The 26371-nt window shown below is 51.9% G+C and overlaps 1 protein-coding gene across 4 annotated transcripts in view; it reads right to left on the minus strand.

Annotated features, from left to right (window-relative positions):
* Positions 1-4695: 4695 nt before the first annotated feature.
* The window catches only part of RABL6 (RAB, member RAS oncogene family like 6), a 53435-nt gene continuing 31759 nt past the window's right edge, over positions 4696-26371 (minus strand). For 3 of the 4 annotated variants that reach the window (XM_061479603.1, XM_061479600.1, XM_061479604.1), the window contains 8 exons: positions 21377-21732; positions 18765-18930; positions 11767-11982; positions 10795-11143; positions 8857-9028; positions 7379-7422; positions 6626-6800; positions 4696-6334 (listed from right to left, as the gene is read on the minus strand). In XM_061479603.1, the coding sequence (XP_061335587.1) occupies positions 6228-6334; positions 6626-6800; positions 7379-7422; positions 8857-9028; positions 10795-11143; positions 11767-11982; positions 18765-18930; positions 21377-21732 (1585 nt within the window). In that variant the 3' untranslated portion in view covers positions 4696-6227. Of the gene's footprint in view, positions 6801-7378; positions 7423-8856; positions 9029-10794; positions 11144-11766; positions 11983-18764; positions 18931-21376; positions 21733-26371 lie in introns of all 4 variants that reach the window. The other variant, XM_061479602.1, reaches the window with a different exon arrangement.

Below are 26371 nucleotides of genomic sequence, written 5' to 3' on the forward strand. Positions count from 1 at the left end.
GCAGGAGCCCAAATCCTATGGGCGCGCAACGGAGTCCCGGCATGGAGAATGCTGCTGCCACCTGCCTTCCCTGAGGACGTCCCCTTTGATGCCACCCTTTGACCTTGCAGATGTGGCCCTGAGTGGCACCTGCACGGATTGAGGTCACCGACCCAGAGCTCCAGCTCCATGCTTTGGAGTGGCCAAAGGGCCTCGGACAAGGGGCTGGACCATGTTCCCCAAGCCCTGTGGCAGGGGATGCTGGAACCATCTGCTGTCCCCACTGGGAGACTGCTATTTTAGGCTGGGAAGTGCTGAGAGATCCAACTGGACCATGAGCATGTCTTCTCGCCACTGGAGGTACTGGAGCCATGGCATGTGCTGCTGTCACTGGGGTTGTGGGTGCCTCCTCCTCCTCGAGCCAGGGGCAGCCTGGAGGAAAGGAGATGACAGAGGAGGAGGATAGAGGTCATGTGGGGCTCACCGGGAGTGGGCAAAGGGGGCTCTGGGGCACGTGGCTGCTGCGGCTGTGGCACCCCAGGCACCCAGACTGGGGCACTCAGGAGGGGACAGCCCCAGGGTGGCCCTTGGGTGCAGTGGGGGCTGTCCCCAGCCTCGTGCCTGCTGCTGCAGGGGGTCAGCCCCCAGCTGGAAGGACCCCCCCTCACAGCCCCATGCGGTGGCAGCGCTCTGCGGGAGGGACAGGGCTGTCCCTACCCCTGTGCTGGGCCCCTGCCATGGCTGTGCAGGTCCAGGCTTGTCCCTGGCCGAGCTGCTGGGCCCTGTCCTGCGGGGAGGACACGGGCAGTCCGAGGGACGACACGAGCTGGGCTCGTTCCCACAGTCCTGCAAGTGAAAGGTCAGCGCCGTGCCCGCTCCTGCCCCGTGCTGGGTGTTCGGCCTCGTGCCCCCCATGGCTCCGTCAGGGAAAAGAGCTGGGGAACGACTGGAATGGGGGACACCCCCCCCCCTGCTTGTGTGAGATTCTTGCCTGGTCGGAGCTGGGCCCCCCAAGCCCAGCAGGGAGCAGAGCTGCGACAGGCCCTCTGTTGCCGTGACTCAGTTTCCCCACCAGCACTACGCTCCTGCTCCCTGCTGATCGTGGCTGGGAGAGGCCCCACTGTGCTGCACTGGGGGCTGAAGGTGTTCATGTGGCTCTGCCTGCTGGGCAGCTCTGGGCCAGTCCATGCCTGTGGCTGCAGGTCACAGACTCAGCTCTGCCATGCCCTGGCCAAGGGGAAACTGAGGCGCAGAGGAACACCGTGCCCACTGGTCACGGTGAGGCTCACTGGGGATTGGTGATGATGCTGAGCACTTGGGCAGCCCCAGAACATGACAGATCTCAGCCCTGGGGGGACACAGAGGCTCACATCTTCAGACATTGGGAGGCCTGGGGGAGAGCCCATCCAGGGACCTGCGTGTGCCATGGACAGCACCAGAATGTTGCCCCACTTCCTCCCCCGCTGCTGAATTTACAGCAGGGATTAATGTTCGATCCCTTCCCTTTGGCCCCAGCTCATCATCTCCTGGGTGCTGCTGTCCCAGGTGGGCAGCTCCTGGCTGGGGCGATGCTCCTGCTGCCCTGAGCTGGCTGTGTCAGGGGTCTCTCCCCTCCTTTCAGCTTCTCTCACCCTTCCCTGGCATCACCTCCCTTCCGCCAGCCCTGAAGAAGGAGAACCAGGCCCTGCTGCCCGCCTCAGGGCTCCGGAGGGAGCTGGATCTTGCCCGCAGCTCCTGATGCCTTTGGCAGCAGGAGGGTGAGTGTGAAGTGTGTAAAGCTCCTGCTGGCTTTAGTGTCCCTGCCTGTAAAGAGCTGTAGACCCACATCCCCTTCTGCCTCGTTGGGAATGAGGGGTCAGTCCCCAAAGGCAACGAGTCTTGAGCTTAAACATAGGGCATCCATCTCCTGCCCCACAGCAGTGCCAGAGGCAGACATCCTGTTTGGGGTGCCCTCACCCCCCATGGTAGTGGTGGGAGGGATCTGGTGCTGCCTGGCCAGCGTGACGCAGCCCTGGTGTGTGATGGAGCTGTACCCGGGCAGCACCAGCACTGGGCAGCCTCCCAAGTGATGCCACTCGCCAGCAGCCCCGTACCCTGGAGCCACTGGCACCCGCAGTGACGCATGAACCAACCTCCTCACGCTGGGCCATGACTGCAGCACGGGCAGAGCTCGAGGCCACCACTGTGCACCCCTGCTTGGAGCCGCTGCCTGCCAATAGCACAAGGAGGGTTTCTCGTCCCAGCTCCGGGAAAAGCCTCTTCCCAGCCTGCTCAGGGACCTCAGCACAAGCAGAGCTCCCCCAGGCCAAGACTTGCTCTCCCAGAGCAGTCAATGGCTGGCACTGCAGGACACAGCATCCTCCTCCCCTCATCTCAGCTCTGCAGTGACGGACAGCCACACCGCTTCCCTCCTTGCTGCCACCTATTTGGAGATCACTGGTTTTAGTGGGCTCAGAAGCTGACGTGCCCACAGGCAGTATCCCACATACAGCCCTAGCAGAGCCCAAGCACGCACAGGGAACCTCCTGCTCTAAGCCACCAGTGTGCTCTGGGTTCCCAAAGGCTGCTCCATGCCCGAAGCTGCAGCTTGAGCCAACGACACCGCATCGCACCCGACCAAGGTCTGCCCAAGCCTGCGGGACCCGCCGGCTACAGCCACTGCCTGATGGTGCCAGGGGATCATTTCCCTCTGCTCAGCAGCTCCCCTGCGGTGTGGCTGAAGGCTGGATGCTCCCTGTGAGCTGTCCTAGGGCCAGGGACACGTCTGGTATCCCTGAGGCACTGAAGGCTTGTTTTGGACGCAAACCCACAAGTCAAGGAGGCTCAAGCCCTGCTATCGTTAAGCAGCAGACTGAGCCATCACCGGATTAATTATATTATGCCATGATTGAGGCTGTTGCTTGGTTACAGCAGGCGGTCCCTGAGCCCATGGTACTGCGGGAATTCCCCAGCATCACTTGTTTCAATCTCCGGGGCACCCCAGAAGGACACGACGTGCTAACGGCCTCTCCATGCAGCAGGAAGGGGAAGCTGCAGGCAGCGGCAGGCAGAAGAGCCATCAGCCCCCTTGCCCCAGCCACTCCCTGCCTGCTCACTGCCCTCCCGTCAGCTCTGCCTGCCCCAGCTTTGCCTCTGCCACGTGTTTGTCCAAGAGCACTCGAGGTTCCAAGTCCTGCAGTCATTCCGTGTCCTGCTAAATGCTGGGCTGCATGCCAGTGCATATCGGAGCATCCCTCTGCTCCGGAGGGTGCCTTCACCCACGTCTCGTTGCAGCAGCCGCAGCAAGTCACACACCGAGTTGCCAAGAGACAGGAGCTGCTCAGTGTGACGCCGGATCCCAGCGCGGGGAACCCTCCCTGCTCAAACCCTGCTCGCACAGCTCCAGTCATGTCTCCAACCAGCAGCACAGCCTCTGCTTTTCCCACTGGGACGCTACACACGGTGTCCCCAAAGCAGACAGTGTCCTGCAGACGGGTCCCTTCTCCTCCCCGATGGCTGCCAGCCCAGCCTGATGCCTGAGCGCATGGAGGCTGCTCCCCCTGCAGCAATTCCCGAGCAATCCCAGCTGCGGACCTCGGAGGTACCTCAATGACTGATCATGAACGCTCCACCTTCAAGCTGGCACGGTGGAAGCCAAGATGCAACCGCACTGTGGCTGAGGGGCCCGTGGGTCTGGCGTGGAGGCAGAAGAGCAGCAGCCTCAAGGATGGGGCTCTCCACACTGCAGATAAGCCTGCACTTCTCCCTCCTGCTGCTCTAAACCAAGCACAACCTGGTCCAACATCAGCTCTGGGTTCACCACGAGAACCCGCAGCTCCTCAGCCCTCAAGTTCTTTTCTTTGGATGACTGATAAACCCCAAAGCTTCCACGCTGGTACCTCTAGAGATGCTCACAGGAACTATTTAGATCCATGTGATCCTGCAGAAGCTTCCCCATAACAACAGGCACACACGTGCTTTTTATATTTAGCTTATTCAAAGACTGGGCATGGGAGAGCCGAGCTCAGTCTGTTTCTTTCCCCCCTCACTTCTGCTTGCTGGCATGGGATTACACCTCATGCTGCAGTCCCAGCTGCATTCAGCGTTCCTGAAAAAGGGAGAAATCCAAGCCTAAAATGCACTTTTTTTCCTGCTATTCCCTTGCATGCTCCCGCTTCACTTCCAGGGTGGGACTGCTCTGGCCTTACTGCTGAAGCCAAAACATGGCAGCACCCTCCTGGGGCTCCAGTGCAAGTGAAGAGAGCTCCTGCATCTGCTTTTCTCTTTCAGAGGAGTATTTTGAACACAGTGACTCATCTCTTGTTTTCCTCGCGGCTCCTTGGGCTGACAAGGAACAGGAGCTACAAGGAGTGTAAAGGCTCCCGTGGCGCTCAAATCTGGCCCAGGTGAAAGACAAACCAATGCCCACGTCGGTGCTTCCAGGGGGCTCAGAGCCTTCTCGCCAAGAGCTGCACGCACACGGAAGCAGAGCTGAGCTCCCTCTCTTCCTCTGTGTGAGGCAACAGCTCACAGGAGTCTGGGGAAAGAACTCATGGGTTTTATGTTCACCTTTTGGGCTGTTTTAACCATTTTTAATTGAGTGCCCCATTCCATGAAGTGTAAGAACGTGAGAGCAGGGCAGGAGTGGGGTGCCCTTGTGTGCATGAGTCCTGGAGACCAGCAGCTCCTGCACCCAGGCAGACAGGCTTGTGGTGGAGAAGAAGATGTCAGAGGCAGTTGTACAACAGAGCTTTATAGTCAGGATGGACTGTACCAGGCTTTTTTGATGCAAAATGGAACATGACCCAAAACGTTCACATAACAGAAGTGCTCTCAGGAATGCAGCCAGCTGAGGCTCCAGCTCCTGCCTGACCTTATGCAACCCAGTCACATCCCAATCCCCTTTTATGTCCCCAGACGTGCAAAATTTGAACTGTCCCATGCAATTTCCCTACAGCGTCATGTGAAATGTAATGCTCACAGAAGGAGGCAAATGCTCCTGGCAAACAGACCTGAATGATACACTGCTCATGCAGCAAAAAACCCAGTTTGTTTTATAGGGAAAGAGTTACAAGTGCGTTTTGGAGGCTGGGGGGGAAGGAAAAAGAATAATGGAGCAGTGAACTGTCTGCTGGTCAAGACAGCTCTGGAATGGATCATGGATCTAACGGACACCTTGCTTTACAGGGATGTAGAAGGAAAACCCAGTTTGAATTCCATGGCTGACATTTTACAACAAAAAGGTGATGGTGGGAACAAAACCAAACCTCAAATCAACCTGCAAGCAACAGAGTCATGGAATGCACAGTACCTGGGGGGAGCTTCACCACCTGAGCTGTGAAAGGGACACCGGAACCAGACCAAAAGGGGTGCAAAGAAATCACAAGCTCCATCAAAGACAGGGGCAGCTCACTGGGACACAGGCGAGTGTGAAGGGCCTGCAGAGCCCATCCAACGGCTCCCACGGCTCCTGAGCCGTGGGTACCAACCCACTGGTTTGGGTTCAAAGCAGAGACTATGGCTTCCCACAGGCAGGGGCTTGGAGGATGCTCTCCACTTGCAGGGGAAGGTAGCACGTTGGTGGCTGGAGGCTGGGCCCAGGGCACGCGGCTGTAGGATGGACAGGCGCTGGCCCAGGACAGATACTGGCTGAGCTGCAGTGCTTGTCCCTCAGCATAGAGGCAGCCAGGGTTTTACAGCAACACTGTAAGATGCCTGAGAAGCATATGCCTTGCCATGCTAACACCTCCCTGGAGACAGTTCTGAAGCTCTGGATATCTTCATTTTCACGAGAGTCATGTCCCTGAGAGGTACTGAAGGGAGGGGATTCTACTGTACGTAAATCCAAGGGTGGGAAATGCAGAAAAGCACTGATTCTTCTCTCTCTTTTTCAGGTTAGCTTTGCACTTTGCATTGTTTTCCCAAACTGCATAGCAGCTTACGTGTAGTGTCTGAGACACTGGGGCCACGGAAATCAAAGGGGCTTCATGAATGCCAACAGCAGCATGAGTGAGTGCTGATTAAGCTGCTGTGCAGAAAGGTCCCGATCAATGGACTCCAAAAATCACACTCACTCTCTCTCGCTCTGGCCCTGCGGCTGCTGTGTGCACCACCGTAGCATGATCTGCTCCATTTAAAGCTCAGCAACTGTTGAGTGGAGCAATGGCCAACACCACCTTTCTCATTACAAAAATAGGAAGGACAGAAAGTTAAAGACTTGAGACAGGCGAGCGCGATGCATTCATGCGGCATGTTTTGTTGCACTCCTCTTAACAAGACAGGAATTTCAGGTGTGCAGGAGTAGAATATAGCTGGGGCAGAGCAGGCAGCAGGTCCCCTTCTCCTCCCACACCTGCCAGCTTCCCACAGGGCATCTCTGGAAGGAGAAAAACAACAGCCTGGAAGCGGGCCTGGGAGCTGGGCCCTGAACCATCCCCTTACTCAAGTACATCTCAGCTGGATTTGCTTTGTGTAAGGAACGCACCAGAACAGCGCCCGCAGATGTGAAGCTTTTGTTTTGCCAACTCTGGTTTCAGAGAATATTGGGCAAACAGCCAAAGCTTCACAGATCTGCACCCGTCCTGGTGTGACTCCTATGGAAAGATGGAGACAGCATGACTGGGAGTCTGCCACGCAGCAGCCACCTACAGCTCCTCATAGTCCCCACCTCCTCCAGGCTTGCTCATGCTGGCTCCTCCTCCTCCCAGGAAAGCCTCAAGTTCATCTATCTCGCTGCTTTTCTCCTTGCTCTTCTTTTTCTTTTTCTTCTTCTCCTCTTTGCTCTCCTCCTTCTCTTTGCTTTTCTTGTGTTTGCTCTTCTTTTTTGCAGATTTCTCTTCCTCCTGCAAAAGGAGAGCATTTTCATTAGCAAATCCTCTGAGCATGCCAGTAACCAGCATACCTCACCCTGGAACTTGGCTCTGATGGGAACCTGACTTAGGGTGAAGCATCTACTACCAGGGCTGGCTTGGAGTTCATTCCAGAAGACCCTTCTGCGAGTTTGGACAGAACAGAGCAAAGACCATCTGGTTTATACATAGTAGTGGTCTGTCAGGCTGTTCGTGCCCGACAATACCACAGTATTGGACAGGCAGAAATGCCAAAGACAAAGCCTCCTGCAGACTCCCCTTGCTGCCTCTGAGACACCCCTCTGCTTGGAGAAAGCCACGGTGCTCCCAATGGACTCAGCCCAGCCGAGATGCGTGGCTCTGTTTAACCCTGTATTGTACAAAGTCACACGCTCCCTGCTCAAAATTCAGCTCTTCTAAAAGCTTGTTTTTAGAGCCTGGGAGGCACAGGTCTGGTTGTAGGATGGGAGAACAGAAAGAAGTCCACCAGGCACAGAGTGCACTGTGGAAGGCCACCCCCCTCCTTAGCAGTAGATAATATGGCAGATCAGCTCTGAGGAATCCAACAGTACCTCTTTGCTTTTCTTTTTCTTCTTCTTTTTCTCCTTTTGTTTATCTGTTCAAACAAAAAAAAACCAAACAATATTGGTTTTAATCAACTGAACCAGAAGAGAAGCAATTCTGCCCTGTCCCAATTCCTGAGACTCACAGAATCCTGGGATGATTAGGGTTGGTTTGTGCTTCCGGGAGTTCAGCTAGTGATGGAAGAACCACTCAGGCCACAGCATCAGCAGTGGGAGGGCTGTGACAGGCCAGCAGTCACTGTGTATGGAAATTTTATCAGCACGAGGCCAAAGTGTCAGTGCTGCAGCCCTCCTCTACAGGGTGGCTGCCTTCACAGTATTAAATGAACCTCAGTGTTCATCACTGTCAAAACATTTCTCAGGTTGCTGTGAGTGATGACCTGGCTGCTGCTTTGACTGCTGACTGTCCACTGCCTTTGCACAAACCCCCCTTGATCAGGAGAGTATTTACTTGGCTGATACATAGGAGGCTTTATAACTGCACCACATTTCACATGCGGTATTATCCTGTCATCTGTCAGTCTTACCTACACACTTTTTTACTCAGTTGATCTGTAAATACAAGTCAGCCCTGGGGAAGTCTAACTGCTGGTAAAGCCCCAGCTCGCTGATGCAATTATTTGAGAAAGAGGAGATAGAAAGAACCCACACTGAATTATTAAAGATGCTAAACTGAAGTTCAGTTATTGATCTGGACCTCTGCAGACGCACTTCCAGCTATTTCAAGCTGCACTGTTCAGTAAGTCAAAGCTCAAGCTGATAAAGCCACCACAGCCTGTGGCACCTTGCTTATACTTTTGGAATAGTTACTCAAAAAGGTCTCTCTCTGGTGCTGCTTACAGCTTTGTTCCCCACTTAAGTCTTTAACTTCCCATCTTCTGTGGTGACATCAGGGGCAGATCTATAGGAAGCTGCTTTGCAGTAATGCCAAGACAGCCGAAAGTATTTCTGTGAGTATGAGTTGTACCCTCAGGGGATGGGGAGGGCAGGAAAGTCTGAGGAATGCTTGTGATCAGGTTGTGATCAAAATCCCACCTCGCCCTTCCCAAAAATGGAAGAGCAAATTGGCAAGGAGTATCAGAGCATCTTCCTGAAGTTGATCCAAATCTTTGAGGGGGTGGACACTGTGGTGCTGAGCACCACTTCCCAGGCAGGCAGTGTAAAGCAGGAAGCCTTATGCAGAAGCAGCTTGTGAAGGATGTGCTCTGCTTCCAGCTGGGACCAAAATAGTCCATGGTGGTTGCTATGGATAAGCCAAGTTCCCCTGCTCCCCATGGGGAAAAACTTATATAAAGGTATTTATGCTGTGTTAAACCCCATTAGAGACTCACACGAGGAACTGCATGACCCTACAGGCTATTTTATTTAGTGCAAATTGATTTTCTTACACCCTTGGAACCATTCTGGATAAAACAGAAGCCTGACAAGCAAAACCAGGGAGAGTGGAAATAAGGGGTGACCTTTACCTTCCTCACTGCTCTCCTTGGGACCAGCTTCTTCCAAACCCAAACCAAAGAGATCTGAGTCATTTTTCAGTTTAAAGGAGTGGACTGTTGCTTTCACAGCCTGGGGTGGCTTTGCCAACGAGGTATCATCATCCGATAGTTCAGAGAGATCTTCCCGGACTGGGAATTCATCCTGGAGACAAGAAGAGGCAGACAACACCCACAGGTTTTCAACCCAAATCTCTCAGCGTTTTGCACACAAGACATCAGATGTCAGCAGGCAGGGAGGAGGGAAGGAAATGGCAGCTGAACTGAGCTGTTACTGCCTGGAAATCGATGCTCCTGATCTCATAAGCTCTATCTATTTCTTGCCTTGGTAAAACGCCTCAGTAGCACTCGTACTGGCAGTGTGCTCTGGCAATGTAACATTCCTGCTACCAAAATCTAATTCCTGACGTAAAGGCATTAAATGAGACCTTCAACTCTGTTAGCATGACAGCAGCAGCCTCTAACTGCCCTGGAGAGGCACCTCAAATCAAATCTAATGGGCTGAGAACTCGCCTCCAGACCTAACAGACAAAACCTTGTTGCTGTGTAGCTCTGTGGGGTCTCCTGAATGAGAAGAAACCTCCAGTAGGGCCAAGGACGTGGTGTGTTTGCAGAGTATCTCCCCTCATCGAGTCAAAAGGGAATGTGCTTCCAGGGCACATTTGCCTCTTCACTGTGGGCTAAATAAATAGGATGCTGCAGAGACTGGCTATCACCCAAAAATCCTCTGTCTCGGCATGATGGGGATGGAAATGGAGTTTAACGATCTGGTGATTCCTGCCAACTGATCCTCTCCAGAATTCACTAACCACCCTTTCTCTCTATCCTCCATACTGCCCAAACACGGCCTTGCTCTGCTGCTGGTCTGAGCAATGCTCCTTCCTCCCTGCTGATGGTGGTGTTTTACTGCTCTGCTTGACCAGTAAGCCTTGTAGGTGTCAAGCATTCAGGCTGTGGGGCATCTCCCTGCACTGCTGCAATGGCAAAGCTCCCTCACAGATCCTGTTTTCATCACTGCATGTGAAGAGAAGTAAACTTGTTCCAAATACTTTTGCTTTCACATTAAAGTGCCAAGAGAAGTAGGTACTGGAAATGCAAAATGAATGGAAAACTACTTAATAAACAGCACGACACATAGGCAAGGGCGAAAAAACTGGGACAACCATCCTTTCTGCAGGACTCTGGAATGATGCAAACACATCCAACACTCCTGAACACCCCAGACACCAGGAGTCCCATCTCAAATCATGGCTAACAGTTTCTAGGGATTGCTTTGCTGTCTGTGAGTACAGATCACTGAAAGCAGGGATATTTCCAGCCACAGAGGCAGCAGGCTCCTATCAGCCCAGAGAAGATACTTGTGTTTTCTCCATCTATAACACCCAATGGGTGCAGAGGGGACTCCTGCTGCACCATGCCTTTGAGCAGCTGTCCACATGCTGAACGTCACAGAGACATTACAGCCAACCTGGCTACACTGGAAACTCCTTCCTAGATTTTCCTACTTCAGGAAGCAGCTTTGCCAAACAATTCTTGTTACAGCCTTTTGATTGCTGTAGGGAGCTCACCCTCTGGCACATACATACTTCTACATGTTAAACCTTGGGTGAGAACCTATTAGAGCTTTGTATTTTATACCTTGCACACTGCTGGACTGACACCACTTTGGCCCTACTGAGAATAAACAGCATACTAAAAGCCGTAAGCACAAACCTTGTTGCCGTGTGGTTTCAACAGTCACAGCATTAGTGGGTTCGTGCTTAAAACAATCTCTACAGGTTGCTTAGCACCTGAGGTGCTGTGAGCGCCTCTGAGAGATGGGTGAGCAGATGAAAGCTCTGCTCATGAGATGCCTCAACACTTCAAGCTCAGCTTGACAGCAGCACACAGCAATTCATGCATGTTATTTACCATTTTCTTCTTCTGGCTGTCAGAATCCTCACTTTCGAAGTCCGGGTCATCCATAACAAATGAGAGCATCTGAGTAGCTATTGGTCCCTCTTGATCACTGTCAGACTCTTCAGGCTTTTCCTCTTTGACCACTTTCTGCTTGAGAGCGTGTCCTTTGCTTTGGGAAGTGGTCTTTGGGGCCTGGACTGCTGCTGGGGCTGCAGCAGCAGCAGCTGGCAGGCTGGTGTGGACCCTGCTGCTGCTGTTTCTTTCAGACCCAGAACGTGGAGGTAAAGAGTCAGGAGGCTTTGGGTCCATTGCTTTGGTCAAAACGGCTTCACTCTGTGGTTTCAGAGGATTTCTGGAAGACCTGAGAAGAAGGAAACAAGTTGTCAGAGCCTGTCCACCCCCATTCTGTGAAGCAAACCACAGTGACTAATTAGTAACTGAGCCTGCCTCAGGGCTGCATCTCCACAGCAGAGGTAGTTCATCCTAGGGGGGTGGCTGGTCAAACACATACCACTCAGGCTGAAAATAGCCCTCAAGCCCCTGTGGATGCTGATGCAGAGGTGTCTGCACCAGCTGGCCCATGCCTATCACATACAGGATGTGGTATGTGGAGAACATGATCCAGTTCATCATTCTCCTGCACAGGGTGTGGTGAATGACTTCCTTCACCTCTGTCCTCCTCACTCAGCTATGAACAGATATTGAGGTGCTCAGTTCCAGCCTCTGTTCAAACTGGAGGAAAAGGCTGGGCCATTCCCAAGCAGAAATGTTCCAGTGACAGGAGCACAGTGCTCAAGGGCATGCTGCCTAGGTGTGGTGCAGAAAACACAGCACAGAACAGGCCCAGCTAAAGAAAACACAGCCCAGTTTACAGCTGAAGGCACACACACCAAGACTCCCCAAAGGATGCCCAGAAGCCAGTGGCAGGATTGAGGAGAGGCCCCTTTGCCAGCACAACCCCATGCTTCAGCCTGTGCTTTGTACCTTTTTTTTTCCTGCTCTGCATTGGTGTCTTCATTAGGTGTGGGAATGACCTTAGAGTCCTTCACCTCTTCTTCCTCTTCCTCACTGGAGAGGGTGACGTTCTTGCTCGGCACCCGTTCTGCTGCCAGAATGGGTCTGCTGGGGATCTTGTCATCCAGATCCAGGTCATCTTGGAAGCCTGCCACCATGGGATTCCCCCCAGGGGCCTCTCCATCACTGCAGAATAGGCAAGGATCAGACAGAGCACCCCAGGATGTGCTGGGACAGACGGACCTCCCCTGGAAAGCAGACTGCCGCTTGCCTGGCTTTTCCAGCCAACTGCACGTCCACATCCCTCATCCCAGGGCAGTGACACTGCACCACCCAGCCACTGGCCCCTTCAGACCTGATCTGCATGAGCTGCAGCCGTGGCACAAACCCTCTACAAAATGGGCCACGATTGGATGTGTCAAAGAGTGGCTGGAAAAGCTGAGCTTCAGAGCTGCCCATTGCTCCAGCTCTGCTGGAAGATCTCCGGTCCAACATGCAAGGATCGATCAAACCACGGGAGCTGCCTGCCTTAAAGCCCACAGCCTGTAATTAAACCTGATCAGACACTGCCACTGCTGGGGAATTCACTTACAGCTGTTAGATTGCTGGGTTTATTTCTGTGTCTCTTGTGCTCCCTGAAGCAGGCAGGTACCTGCCACCACAACCAGGCTTTGACATTCCCCAAATTAAATTCACCTAAGGACACACTTTCAGAGCTGGGAGTCTGTCAGGCTCCCTGCATGCAACACGGTTACGTGCTCAGAGGCAGACTGATAAAGAGCTTTGCAGCTGAAATTAGCTGAGGATTCTTGCCTCAATGTCCTCAGGACTCAGCAACTTTAATACTTTCAGAAGGATTTGCTCATGTCAGGAATACAGATGTTTTCCCCAGCCTCAGCAGATGAGCCTTTCCTCGTTCTACTTGCTTTATGTGCAGCAGATACCCAGCTCCTTCTGACAAGCCGCAGAAGAGTCACTGTCCTTTTAATGACTTCATTTGGATTGTACAAACACAGCTTCATTTGTACACAGAGACCAAAAACCGAGATGATAGCTTGGACCACATCCCATTTTAGAGGCATCAAATGAATCATCAAAACCTAAAATCCTTAATCTGGATGAAGGTGCTGCTCCCAGTCACTAGCACATAGTCAGCACTGGAAGAGGCAGTGGAGGATGATGTGCTGATGGGATGAGAAGTGCTGAGGCCTGAACACAGTCCAGATGATTGTTATTACTCAGCCTGGTTCTTCTTATGGCCAGTTACTGGTTTATGGGTTAAAGAATTAATACATCTGCCACCAGGTAATGTTGTCATTTGTGACATCTGGGACACCACACGACAACCAGCACAGCACATTGAAAGGGATTACAACCAATGCTTGTTTGGGTCAGTGCTTGGATCAGGGCTAACACCCTCTCTCTCCTTCTGCTTTTGGTGTGGCTCCCCCTGCTCCCAGCACAGCTCCCAGCCAAGCAGAGCAGGCTGCTGAAGAGCCCCTTCATAAAACACTGCTGCTCTCATTCTGAGCCACCAGAGAGGAGGCACACAGCCTGTCCCACACAAAGGAGGAAAGAAACTGGTGCCCAAAGCAGCAGCCAAGGCTGGAGGAATGACAAGTGAGTGACTTCTGTGGTCTGCAGAACACTGGTAGGGTTCCTCTGGAAATATGCTGGAAAGTAAAATGGATTGTGTCCTAAAAATGGCAGGATGTTATTCTGAACCGGTGACACTGCATTTCTCTAACAATGCAGTGCTCCATTAAGCACTGGGACTCTTCAGAGATTGCTGCCACTGTCCTACCACACACCATGTGAGATCTCCAGCCTGTAAAGCATTCCCAGTCTGAACAGGATGTCCGTGTGTGTTCACACACCCGCACAAAGCGGATCACCTCCCCTTGCAGGGAATGCACTGCCTCCATCTCCAACTCACACACAAAGGGTGGAGTGACAGCTTCAGAGCAAAGCCACGGAGTGAGCACCCCTCAGAAAAACCACTGCTGCACTATGAACAATGCAGAGTTAGTACCAGGCTGTGGTCCTAAGGCTCCAGCTGGAAGGAATCCAGAGCACGCAAACCCAACCACACTGCACCACTCTCTCCAATGCCTTTTGTGGTGCCAAGCCTGTGTTAGTGTTAAAACAACACGTTTGCAGGTGCAGGTACCCACCAAAAATGCCTGAGCTTGCCAAGGCCTGTGGCTGAGCTACTGATCAAGAGCATGCTGGGGTCTCCTTCATGCTGGTGATGAACAAACCCTGCTGCAACACAAGTGCATGGTCCCAAACCTGAACGGACTGTGTTCCACCAGCCCTGCCGTGTGGCCACAGAGCCAGCAGGATCCTCTGGGCACATCAGGTTTTGGGGCTAGAGAACGAGGAAAAACCCAAACCCTAAAGCAGCAGATAAAGTGAGGCAATCACACACTGCAGGATGAGCTGCCTGGCTGTATTCTAGGAGATGGAGGTGTCCTGTTGTGAACCGGTGTCCTCAGCTTCTCTCTCTTGGTCTAGTGCAGCAAGGTACCAATAGAGTGATTGTCAAAACAAACCCAGATGCCATTAAAGCAAAGAGCCAGCTCAAAGCCCTTCAGAGGTAAGGACTTATCCATGGCTAAGATAAACATCTAGTGATGCTGAGAAGACAGATGAAGAATCCTGTAAGCACAACCTTGCTTGCAGACATCTACAGCCCACCCATGGACCTCAGCCAGCCTAACTCAGCAGCGGGGAAGAGGGGAGACCCTGGTGCCAGATTAGCTCCTCCAGTGCAGTCACATACCCACTGGCTCAGGGGATCAAAGTGAAGAGCAGCAAATTAGGTTCCTGAACAGCAAACCAGCAGCTGGAACTGCCTTCCTAATGAGCTGGTGAAGGAACTGATTTGGGAGCTGTCTTTATTGCAAGCTAGAGAACCATAACACACCATTAAACAAAACCCAGGACTCCATCCATCTCTGTAGATCTGTGCTGGGATTTAGTTATAGCAGCTCCAAGAGATGTCAGTAAATGCTGAAAGTCTCAGCAGCTGCCTGATCTTTGGGCAAGAGCAGCCTTGTCCCACAGGCAGGAGCACATTCCCTCACTGACAGCATGCTTGAGAAACAAAGAAGTGCTTTTTTTGTAACATTACTGCTCCATGTCAACTCCTGCTCCATTGTTTAGAGATGTTACGGAGCAGGGAATGGGAGAAGTTCACCAGGCATCACTGTGAACAAACCTCCAATGTCAACAAGATGGATGAGAAATCCCAGACTTCCAAACCTCTTTCCAAAGCTCAGAAACAAGTTGCACATGGAAGCAAGCCCAGGCCTGACATGAGCAGCAGCTCAGTCACAAAGCAGAACACCCTGCTTCCAACAGGACAAGACCCACTCCTCTCCCCAAGGAGTCACCCTCTATGTCAATGACCAGTGAGTGCAATGCACGGAGCTCTGCCTGGGGATGTCCGAGGGAACTGGGAGCGTGTGGGACAGGATTAAAGAGAGGACAGGTAAAGGTGACACCATAGTGTCTGGAAACTGGTTGAATGACAGAGCCCAGAGTATGGTGATCAGTGACACAAAGTCTAGCTGGAGGCCAGTAACTCGCAGTGTGCAGCAGGGATGAACAAGGGCCCAGTCGTGTTTAGCATCTTCATTAATGATCTGGATGATAGGGCAGTGTATACCCTCTGCAGATGACTCCAAACTAGGAGCAGTGACTGGTACACCAGAGGGTCATGGTGCCACCAGAGGGACCTTGCCAGGGTGGAGAAATGGGCTACAGGAACCTCCAGCAGTTCAGCCAGGAGGTTGAAAGTCCTGCACCTGGGGAGGAAGAACCCCATGCACCAAGACATGCTGAGGGGAACTCTGCTGGAAAGCAGCTTGGCAGAAGAGGGGCTGGGTGTCCTGGTGGCCATCAAGTTGAACATAAGTCAGCAAGGTGCCACTGCTGCAGTGAAGGCCAAGAGTCTCCTGGGCTGCATTAGGCACAGTATCACCCCAGGTCGAGAGAGGTGATCCCTGCCCTCTGCCCAGCCACACCTGGAGTGCTGTGTTCAGTTCTGGGTGCTCCTCAGTACAAGAGACATGGACCTGGACTGGAGAGAGCCCAATAGAGGGCCATGAAGATTATGAAGTGACTGGAGCAGCTCTCGCATGAGGAAAGGCTCTCAAACGTGAGAGCTGCAACTGCCTAGCCCAGAGAAGAGAAGGCTTGAGGGGGACCTTACAAATATATTTAAATACCTGAAGGAGGGTGCAGGAAGAAGGAGCCAGGCTCCTTTCAGTGCTGCCCAATGATGGGACGAGTCAAGGAGCACAAACTGAAACACAGGAGGTCCCTATGAAAATCAGGAAACACTTTTTCCACCGTGAGGGTGACTTAGCACTGGCACAGGTTCCCAGTGAGGCTGTGGATTCTCCATCCATGGAGATATTGAAAAGCCATCTGAAATGGTCCTGGGTGGCCCTGGCTGAGCAGGATGACTCCAGAGCTTTCCAACCTCAACCTGGCTGTGATTCTGTGACTGTAACTGGTCTCTGCTGCACAAGTGCAATGCACAGAGCACTAAGGCACTCGCACATGAGCTAACTGCAAGGCTCTTGCTTACAGACAGCAAGGCAATTCCTCTTACTTGGGTAAGAGAAATAACCTCACAACTTCTCAAAACAGCCCATTCTTCTGCCACACCTTCAATGGCACTTGGAGCCATCTGGAGCATACACATGGTTACAGCACACCCACAAGAACTGCTGGCAAGCTGAGTGAGCTGAACACTGAGGTATCTGCTTAAAAGCAATCAGGAGACATGAACACAACTCTCCAGTATGTTCTCAGGTTTCCAGTTATTTCATTTTTAAACCCAGTAAAGCCTCCATTGGATTTGGGCGGCTTCACAGCCACTTCTGTATTCTTTAAATCAAAGATAAATGTCAGCAGCAGCAGATTTTGTTGCAACTACAACAACACACTCCCTGCAGTAGAAGCTGGTGGTGCTTACAGAACTCTTACATTGCTCCTGGACATCATGGGGCTGCAATTGCCAGAAGCAAACTGGCAATTGCAGTGCCATCACTGTGATGACAAGAGGCATGAGGCAAGCTCCATTCTGAGCTGAGGGATGCAGATCCTGTGGGACACTTAAGTCACCTTTAAAGTGCCAGTTGTTTTTTTTTTTTTTTTAAAAAAATCAAAGCCAAGAAAAGGTAAAAAAAAAAACCCACAAAACAAACGAAAGAAAAAAAATCCGGCTTAGAGCAGAGCTCTAAAGAGATGGAATCCCAGACTGGCTTGGGCTGAAGGGGCCTTAAAGCTCCTCCAGCTCCAACCCCTGCCATGGCCAGGGACACCTTCCACTAGAGCAGCTTGCTCCAAGCCCCTGTGTCCAACCTGGCCTTGAACACTGCCAGGGATGGGGCAGCCACAGCTTCTCTGGGCACCCTGTGCCAGCACCTCAGCACCCTCCCAGGGAAGAGCTTCTGCCTAAGAGCTCATCCCAGTCTCCCCTTGGGCAGGTTAAAGCCATTCCCCTTGGCCTGTCCCTACAGGCCCTTGTCCCAAGCCCCTCTCCAGCTTTCCTGCAGCCCTTTCAGGCACTGGAGCTGCTCTCAGGTCTCCCCTTCAGGAGCCTTCTCTTCTCCAGGCTGACCCAGCCCAGCTCTCTCAGCCTGGCTCCAGGGCAGAGCTGCTCCAGCCCTCGCAGCATCTCCATGGCCTCCTCTGGCCTCGCTCCAACAGCTCCACGTCCCTCTTGTGCTGCTGCCTCAGAGCTGGATCAGGACTGCAAGGGGGGGTCTCCCCAGATTGCAGCAGAGGGGCAGGATCCCCTCCCTCAGCTGCTGCTCACTCTCTGGGGGTGCAGCCCAGCACAGGGGGTTTCTGGGCTCAAGCGCACACTGAGGCTGGGTCACAGGGAGCTTCTCCTCACCCAACACCCCCAAATCTTTTTCTTCACAAGCACGCTCAATCCATCCATCCCCCTATTCTATGATTCTGTGATACTGGGGGTTGCCCTGACCTGTGTCCAGGACCTTGCCTGTGGCCTCACTGAACCTCATGGCATTAACATGGGCCCACTTCTCCAGCTTGTCCAAGTCCCTCTGGATGTTACCCTGTCCCTCAGCCATTTCAACGGCACCACGCAGCTTTGTGTCATCTGCAAACTTACTGAGGGTGCTGGATCCCACTGCCCATGTCATGGATGGATATTAAACAGTACTGGTGCAAACACAGAGCCCTGAGAGACACCAGTCAGCATAGATCTGCTACAGACACTGAGCCACTGACCACTACTCTCTGGATGCAACCATCCAACCAATTCCTTATCCACCAAATAGTCCATCCATCAAATCCACGTCTCCAGTTTAGAGAGAAAATGCCGGGAAGGAACATTAGAAATGGACATAAAAAAAGGGAAGGCTCTCTCTAGGACTTTTCTGAAGGCTGCGGGCAAGCAGGGAGTGACACTCCCAAGGGAGCACGACCCTCTCTATCCTTCCTTCTGGAATCCCACTGTGTGCCCCCCAGGTGTCCTCTAACAAACACAAACCCCTTTATAAAGTCTCAGGAATGGCAGTACCAGGCCAGGAAGGAGCTTGGCCATGCACTGGGCCTCTGCACTGGGAAGTATTCATTAAGCAAAAGCATAATATCCTTGCACTGTGTTCCAGAAGGCAAATCCCTTCCTGACCCAGAACATCCCAGTGGTTTAACACTGAACATGAAAGCAAGACAGCAAACCCAGGAAGGTGATAACTAGCTCTTACTGCTGTTCCTCATTCCCAAGGAGCAGTGCGTGTCATGAAATGGGAGACAGGGAACTCTATGACTGACTACACCACAGCCAGAAAGGCTTTAGGGGCAGTTATTTGCTCTGCAACCCTTTCTGAACAGTTACAACAGGTTACCCCGGCCTGACTCCTCAGAGTGCACATCCGGGTACGTCCCTGTCTCAACCTCCCTCCTTCCCCTTTCCTTACCTTTCACTATCGACACGGTGTTTAGCCTGCGGTTTCCCTCTGTCCTTCTGTGGGGCTGGATCTTCTAGAAAGCTGTGGTCCAGGCTGTCATCAGGAACAAAGTCTTCCACGCTCTGTACCTTTGCAGGTGCTTCAGGGTGGGGAGGAGGAGTGGCAGCAGCAGGGTCTGCATTGGCAACAACACTTGTAAACCACACGGCTCACCACAAGCAAGACAAATTTGCTTTTTACAGATCTATCCTGCGCAGGGTGGCAGCAGCTACAGAGCAGGACCTTGGCTACACAGCAAGGGAAGAGGAAGGATGTGAACAGGATACTCAAACCAGTCTGATCTTGCAGGAAGGCACTCAAGAGACCACACATGGCCACTGTGGTTTCAAATGCACCTGGCTGACGCACGGGCCTCCAAAGGCTATCAGTGCAGCTGACTGCTCTGTAGGGAATGCTGCAACTGCCTATGCCACCAACAGGCTTGCATGGAACCCCAGCCTGGTTTGGGTTGGAAGGGACCATGAAGGTCATTCACTTCCAACCCCTTCCATGGACAGAGACAACTTCTACTAGAGCAGGTTGCTCCAAGCCCCGTCCAATGCAGCCTCTCACAGCAATGCTGTGTGCAGTGCTCCTGTGTGCTGCCCCTTCAGGATTCGGTTGCCTTTCCCAGACTGTTCAGTTCACCCACTTACCTCCTGCTTCTTCAACTGGAACCGTCACAGTCAGAATCCTTCGCATGGTGTTTTTAAATGCAAACCAAAAACTGTGTAACCAAAAGCTCAAGAGCTACTGCAAACAGACATGCTTTAATATAGCTTATTTGTAGAGACACTTTTACTTATATTCAAGGTATCAGGATAAAAACTCATGAAAGGAGCAGAACCAAGAAGCGTGAAGCCATGAACCTTTTCAGTTTGCAGTTTCTCCTGTCCATGCCGCACTTCACATCCAGCTCTGTTCCTTTGGGTGAAGCTGTGTATCTTTTTCTAGATTTTGTTCTACTAGCATAGCTTTCAGATCACTTTTGCATATCAATAACACTATTACTAATGCCACAGAGCAGCGTTGGTGTGAGCTAAAACACAGCCAAAAGAATTATTCCTGCAACACTTCAAGGCAAAGCTTAAACAGCAGCTGCCATAAAAACCAAGTAGTACTTTGTGACAGTGATTGTTCAAGTGATTTCCCATTAGCTACTCCCTGGCTATGCAGGGAGTTCTGCAGGGTATGTTTTGCAGAGGTGCAGACCCTTGGCACGCTACATAAACCCACTACCACTGACAGATCAGCTTTTCCTGCGTTTTGCAACCCTGCTAAAAAGCACCCTTGAGATAGTGGGGCTGCAGTCACCAGTCTAAAGCAATTCTTCAGCTAAGTGAGATTTTAAAAAAGCAGCAAACCCCAACGACTGCAATACTGGCAGGAGACACTTTTCTGATTTCTCTATACCAATATGAAAGGGGGTTTTATTGACAAGGGACTTGCTCCTGTATATTTCTGGGTAGGAAGAGCCATAACCTCTGGGTGCACTGTGTCGTATCTGCTAGCAGGTTCATGGCTGCAGACTGTTGTATGCAGATCTAAACCTGAGGATTTCAACATGTGAAGCTGCAAATCGTGTTCCAGCACCTCCTCCTTTCATGCTGTGGGTGTCTGGAGAGTGCTGTGAGCTCTAGGAATTGACAGTTTGAGAGGGAAGGTATTTCCAAAGGGGGATTCAAACCATGTCACGCTACTGATCTTTAGGCAGTTCCAGCTCTGCAGCTCCAGTTAGCTCTGCCAACAAAGTCAATGTGACAGGCAAATTGAAGTCTGGATCAGTAAAATTACAACCCCCCTCAATGCTTCTGCCCTGCAACTTCATCCAGCAGGGCTCAGGCTGAATACTGTGCTCCTCTGCTCCATTGTGTGTTGGCACTAAGGGAGAAGCTGAGGCGGGTGACCTCCTCCTCAGACCATCTCTAAAGGAGCAGATTCCCCTGGAGGAGAACTGCTGCAGAGCCTGCACTGACATGATCACTTCTGGCTGAATAACCTTTAAAACCAGCACTCTGTTGCTCTGCATTAACACACAGGAGCCCCTTTGGGTTGCCACACTTTTGTGAAGACTGAGCTACAAATAGCTCCTCTAACGCTATTCAAGTGATGGGCTTTGGCCAAGGGCCTGTAGGGACAGGCCAAGGGGGAATGGCTTTAACCTGCCAGAGGGGAGACTGAGATGAGCTCTTAGGCAGAAGCTCTTCCCTGTGAGGGTGCTGAGGCGCTGGCACAGGGTGCCCAGAGAAGCTGTGGCTGCCCCATCCCTGGCAGTGTTCAAGGCCAGGTTGGACACAGGGGCTTGGAGCAAGCTGCTCTAGTGGACGGGGTCCCTGCCCGTGGCAGGGGTTGGAACTGGATGAGCTTTAAGGTCCCTTCCAACACAAACCAGTCTGGGATCCTATGATATGATTCTATGATTAAAGAGGCTGGCAAGAAGCTGACAATTATTTTATTAGTGTTTTCTGCATGCTCAGTGCCTTCCTCCTGAAGCCACCCAGCTGGCTGGACATAGTCCCCATCCAAGCACAGAAAAGCCCAGGGGTGACACTCTGGCTTAGACCCTGCATCCAGCAACCTACCTGGCTGGGGAGGAGAGGGGTCTGGCGCAGGAGACGTCCCAAACAGACGGGAAATGATGCTGCGCTTGGGTGGTGGGGCAGCAGCCGGAGGTGCTGGGGGGACTGCGGCTGCAGGAGGTGCATGTGGCTGCAGGGCCTCAGGCGCAGGCACTGGTGAAAAGGATGGGGGGGGTTCAGGAGAGATGGTGGAGCTTGTGGGAAGTGGCTGCGGCTGTGGGGTGCCCGGGCTGGAGCTGGCTGTTGATGTGGAGCTCGGAGGTACGATGGGTGACTGGGAGCCAGAGGAGGGGCTTTGCCCGTTGGTTGTTAGTGGTGACGTGTGTCCTTGACTTCGGGCTTCCATCATTTCAAGGAAGCTGCAGGGAAGATAAATTGAGAACATAAGGAAAGGAGAAAACATGCTCAACAGAGCCCTCAGCATGACGCTGGGCTGCTTGAGCCATGTGCTGAGCTTGGAGGGTGTGGGTCTGCTGTCAGTGATGCTGCGACTCCCCAGGCCACAGTAAACCTGGTTCACTCACATGAGCTAAAGTCACTCCATTTGCATCAAGGTGTGGAGAATCCCAACCTGTGTTGTACTGCAGGATGAAACCTGTATTTGCAACGCTACTGGGAACTCCCTGGATAGACAGACTATAGCAACATGCCAGAGCTTGAAACACAACCTTAAACCAGTTCTTGGACATATGTCTCCAAGGGAGGCAGCGCTACAGTAATGGCACATTTTTAGACTGTGCAGAAGAGAAGAGTGTTAAAGAAAACTCAAACGCTATAAAAACCTCTTCTTTCAGCCAAGAACGGGGTTGAGAGGAGAATCCTTGAACGTCAAAAGAAAAGAGCTATGCAGAGGGCTCACAGAGGACTGACTGCAATGATCCTTCTTGCATTTGCAGACACACAGGCTGACTCCCTGCATGCACTCCCACTCTGTGTGGGAGGCAGCAGAGCCAAGCAACAGAAGCTCTGAAGCCATTGTGGTCCTGGCTGGATTGCTGCCTAGAAGAGCATTAAAGCCTACACCAGCAGACAGGGTGAAATGCTCTATCCTTTCTGCAGCCTCCTCCTGCAGCCCTCTCGGAGAGAGGTCTTTTCATAAGCTGTATGCAAAGAAACACCAACAGAAAGACAGGCTCTTACCGTGAAGTGGTTTCGAAATGAGATCTGCCACATGCCGCACATCTGAGAGATGTAAAGAGGACACCCAAAGTGAAGCACCATGTATAAAAGGGGTCATGGTCTCACCCCTTATCTCATTAAGCCCAATGACCTGGTGCACAGAGGCTCTGGGTTCAACTGTTTCTGCAAGAGAGAGTCAGCCATGCTCCAGGCAAGGAGGATGTTAAAATAAAGGCTCCTCTCCCATATAGAATATGACCTTGAGCCAGACACCTTCACTGGAATGACTACAGAGCAGAAGCAAACAGCAGGGGCTAAAAGACTCTAACCCCCTTTGAGATATCATTTCCTATTTTAAGGAGCAACCTGATATACTTTTAAAGAACAAACTAATACACTTTGTGACCAGCAGTGTCTGGAGCCCTGGAGAACAACATCCCCAGGAAGCTGCTACTTGAGCTGGAAACCCAACAGTTCTTGACTAAGGAACTGGCTGAAGTAGAGATAAAGGGCAGCATTAAAAAGCAGTATTAGCCAGGAGAGAAATCCTTGGTAGAGTTCCTCAAGGACTGGCCTTGAAATGTACCTCAAGTGAAGCAGCAGAGACCAGGGAATTGCTCATGAAGATGGGAGGCAACATTAGCAAAGAGGAGAGCAGGGACAAGATATAGGAAGAACTGGATGATCCTGAATAAGAGAAATAGGAAGAAACTCAACAGTACAAAGGAAACTCGTCTGCTTAAGGGCGAGGAAACAAGGGCTCCCACTCCAGGTTCACAACATGAGAACGGCCAGGACTCTCCTCACTCACCACTCAAGACAGGACTAAAGGCTGTAATCACAGTGATGCCTGGGAGGAGCAGCAAGGAGGCCTGGCTGTCACACCACTGCCAAGGCACCTGCACCAGTGCCCGCTATGGTAGCCTCACTGATGCTTCCACCAGGACTGGGGCAAGGCGTACCTGCTCATCCCATGCAGCAGACTGGCTCTAAGAAAACAAGCTCCTGGCAGAGCTGAGATTAGAGCATCCATTCCAGCATCCTTCCTCCCAGGGAACAGGTAGCTGGGGTGAGCTGTGCAACAACATTCCACTAAAATGATGCATGGATTTGTCATACACCAAAGAGAAAACAGAAAGGACTTTAATTCTGGCACTGAGCCATGTGGAGACTGCAACAGGTTTGTTTGGGAGGTGCACAATACGTCATCCACACCACCAGAATATAACTGTGTGTTTCCAATACATCTCTGCCATGGTGCTGCAGGGCCGAGCAGCTGCACATTGCTCGTCTCCTGAGGAAGGGTCACCACAGGCAGCTCAGCATCCCTCCAGGGAGAGCACACAGGGCGTCTGGGATGAGGGAAGGATAAGCCAAGTGTTCCTGCCACTCAGATGTTGTCCAAAAGGAATGCTCTTTGCCCACAGAATTGCTGTGGCCTGAAGAGCCATTCACCACACTCACCTGCAGAGTGTGTGGCTTGCAGCTCCATGCCAGAAGCACTGGGTGCTCAGTCTTGTCAACCCTCCCCTCTGGGCTCTGATCCCGGTGAGTCAAAGGCAGGAGGGCTGGACAGCTCTGCTTTGTGGCACTCATTCCTTCTCCTCCCAGGCCCTACTCAGGGTTAAAGACTCCTGCCTCCCAGCTGTGAAGACATGGGATTCCCTGCCAGTGCATCTGCATTCACCCTTGTTCCTGATTATAGCAGCAGCAACCCCGGCTGTAAGACCTGAAAGTTTGGTCACTGCTGCATCCAGCATCCAAGATGCTGATGCCAGGGCTGCTCACTCTTCTGGCTGAGCTGAGCTCCCCAGCTGTCTGTGTAAGCACCTAAGACACCAACACTACATGAAAACAGAACCAAACAGCCTCTGAGTCTGATCAGGACACTGGATCCCACCAACATGGCAAGCGGGTGACTCGGGCAGGGGAAGACAATTGTCTGCTGAAGACTAAGGATCCTGTATGAAGTATACACAGAGTATGCATACAGTCATTTTAGGATACCAAATATGTAGCTCAAAGAGTACTTAAAGCTGGACCTAACAAAGCACAGGACATTCTTTACAATATCAGGGTACGTGAAGATTTACTGTACTCTGCATTACCAAAGCTGCCCATTTTGGAAACAACCTGCTTTGTTCTAGGCAAGCAGCCAGCTCCAGAGGGAAGGAGGCTGTGACTACCACCTGTTCCTCCTGCAGAAACACAGGAATTTTAAGAGATGGAGGGACAAAAATGCTCCGTAACTGTAGTATAAAGAGGTCAGCTAGTCTGGAGGCAACACACATGCAGGCTGCTTCTGCACCTGTGTGCCTGAGCCTTGCTCACCTACTTTATGTGAAGGGCACAAGAACAAGAGACAGCAAGTTATTTTTAGTAGGAAGATACAATGGTTATTTGGGACACCACAAGATGGGCTCCTACCCCAGCAAAGCACCACAGAGAGCTGTGGCACGTGTGCTTTGTGTCACCTTCCCCATCTCCAGCCAGACACGTGGGCCAACCTGTGTGCTGTGTGCCATGACACTGGGGAACTCAGAATGATGTGCTCCAGGTTTTACATGGGCTGCATCATTCAACTCTGCTGAGCTCATATTCAGATCTTCTGCCATGAAAGAGGTGAGTGGAAAAACAGCATCCATGAGTGCTGCCAGCAGCTCTCAGTAATTTTCAGGGTGGAGGTGTCTGAGCATCCTCCACACTCGGATAATACTACATAATGCATGAAAGCTTTCTCTGGCTTTACACACAGTCTTCAGAGGCACACGCGGGGCTGTTTTGGGAACACAGCAGACCAAACCTACCATGTGCCTGCTTTATCTCATATGCTGTACAATCTGGCCACTGCGCTCCTTATTTTAGCTTTTTTGTCATCCTTCACAAAAGGACTCAATCTTACTGTGAAACAGCTTCATGTACACACTTGGGGCAGTAGACTGGGTCCTATTACAAGCACAAGATGGGTGTCACATACTATGACCTGAGTACACTTGTTCCATTGGGATACAGACAGCAGATGTGCCACCCAAGTGCAAATGGGTTGTTTGTGCTTACCTACGTGGCCCCTTGTTACCCTCCAGTCGTTCCATTTCAGACAGAGTAACAAGCCCATGTGCTCACACTGCCTGATGGAGCTCTCGCAAGAGGAGACTTTATGCAATATTAAAGATGAACATGCTCTGCGGGAGCAGAACCTCATCAGGGCCTGAGGTCAGTGCCACTGCTCCCAAAGCAAACACAACAGCCACACAAGGACTTGTCAGCCTCACAGCTCCTACCAGTGTTCATACTCATTTACCACTGAAGACGGGAGCAGCCTGAAGCATTTTGGCTCCTGGTTCTAACGTGCTGTGATCGATTTTTCCAGTGTCTTTCAGGTGGCAAGGAGGGCTTTGGGCTATTTCATTAACTGTGAAAATGAAGACTAATAGGCTGTGTGACATCCCTTTAACTGGGGTTATTGAAGGTTATACATTGCCACATGTTTGGTTTGGGCTCATTAAAGGTACTGAACCTCATTCCCCCTAAGGCCAGGTCCCTGAATGTGAAATCAGTTGCCAAGTGGGGTTGAATCCTGGTGCCCAGGCCCTGCAGAGCACAGTTCCTCCCCAAGAGCTCCTCAGGTTTTCCACTTGACCCAAAATTGATGCAGCAGGACTTTCCCACGTGCACAACACACTGGACACACTCCATGTTCTCCCACTCTCTAGCAATAGCAATGATGACAGGCTTAGTTACAATTAATAGTTAATGCTGCCACACACAAAAACATGACCTGGAGTCCATTGAGTACACACTGGCTCCTGAACTGATGGCAACAGTGATTTACAGCAAGCAGACATGATAGAGGTGGGGCAGGGGGAAGGGAAACCAAAG

Source organism: Pezoporus flaviventris, unplaced genomic scaffold (assembly GCF_033815535.1).
Source record: "Pezoporus flaviventris isolate CSIRO_AGI_PZ_B2104156 unplaced genomic scaffold, CSIRO_AGI_Pfla_v1 ptg000154l, whole genome shotgun sequence".
NCBI classification, from domain to species: domain Eukaryota; kingdom Metazoa; phylum Chordata; class Aves; order Psittaciformes; family Psittacidae; genus Pezoporus; species Pezoporus flaviventris.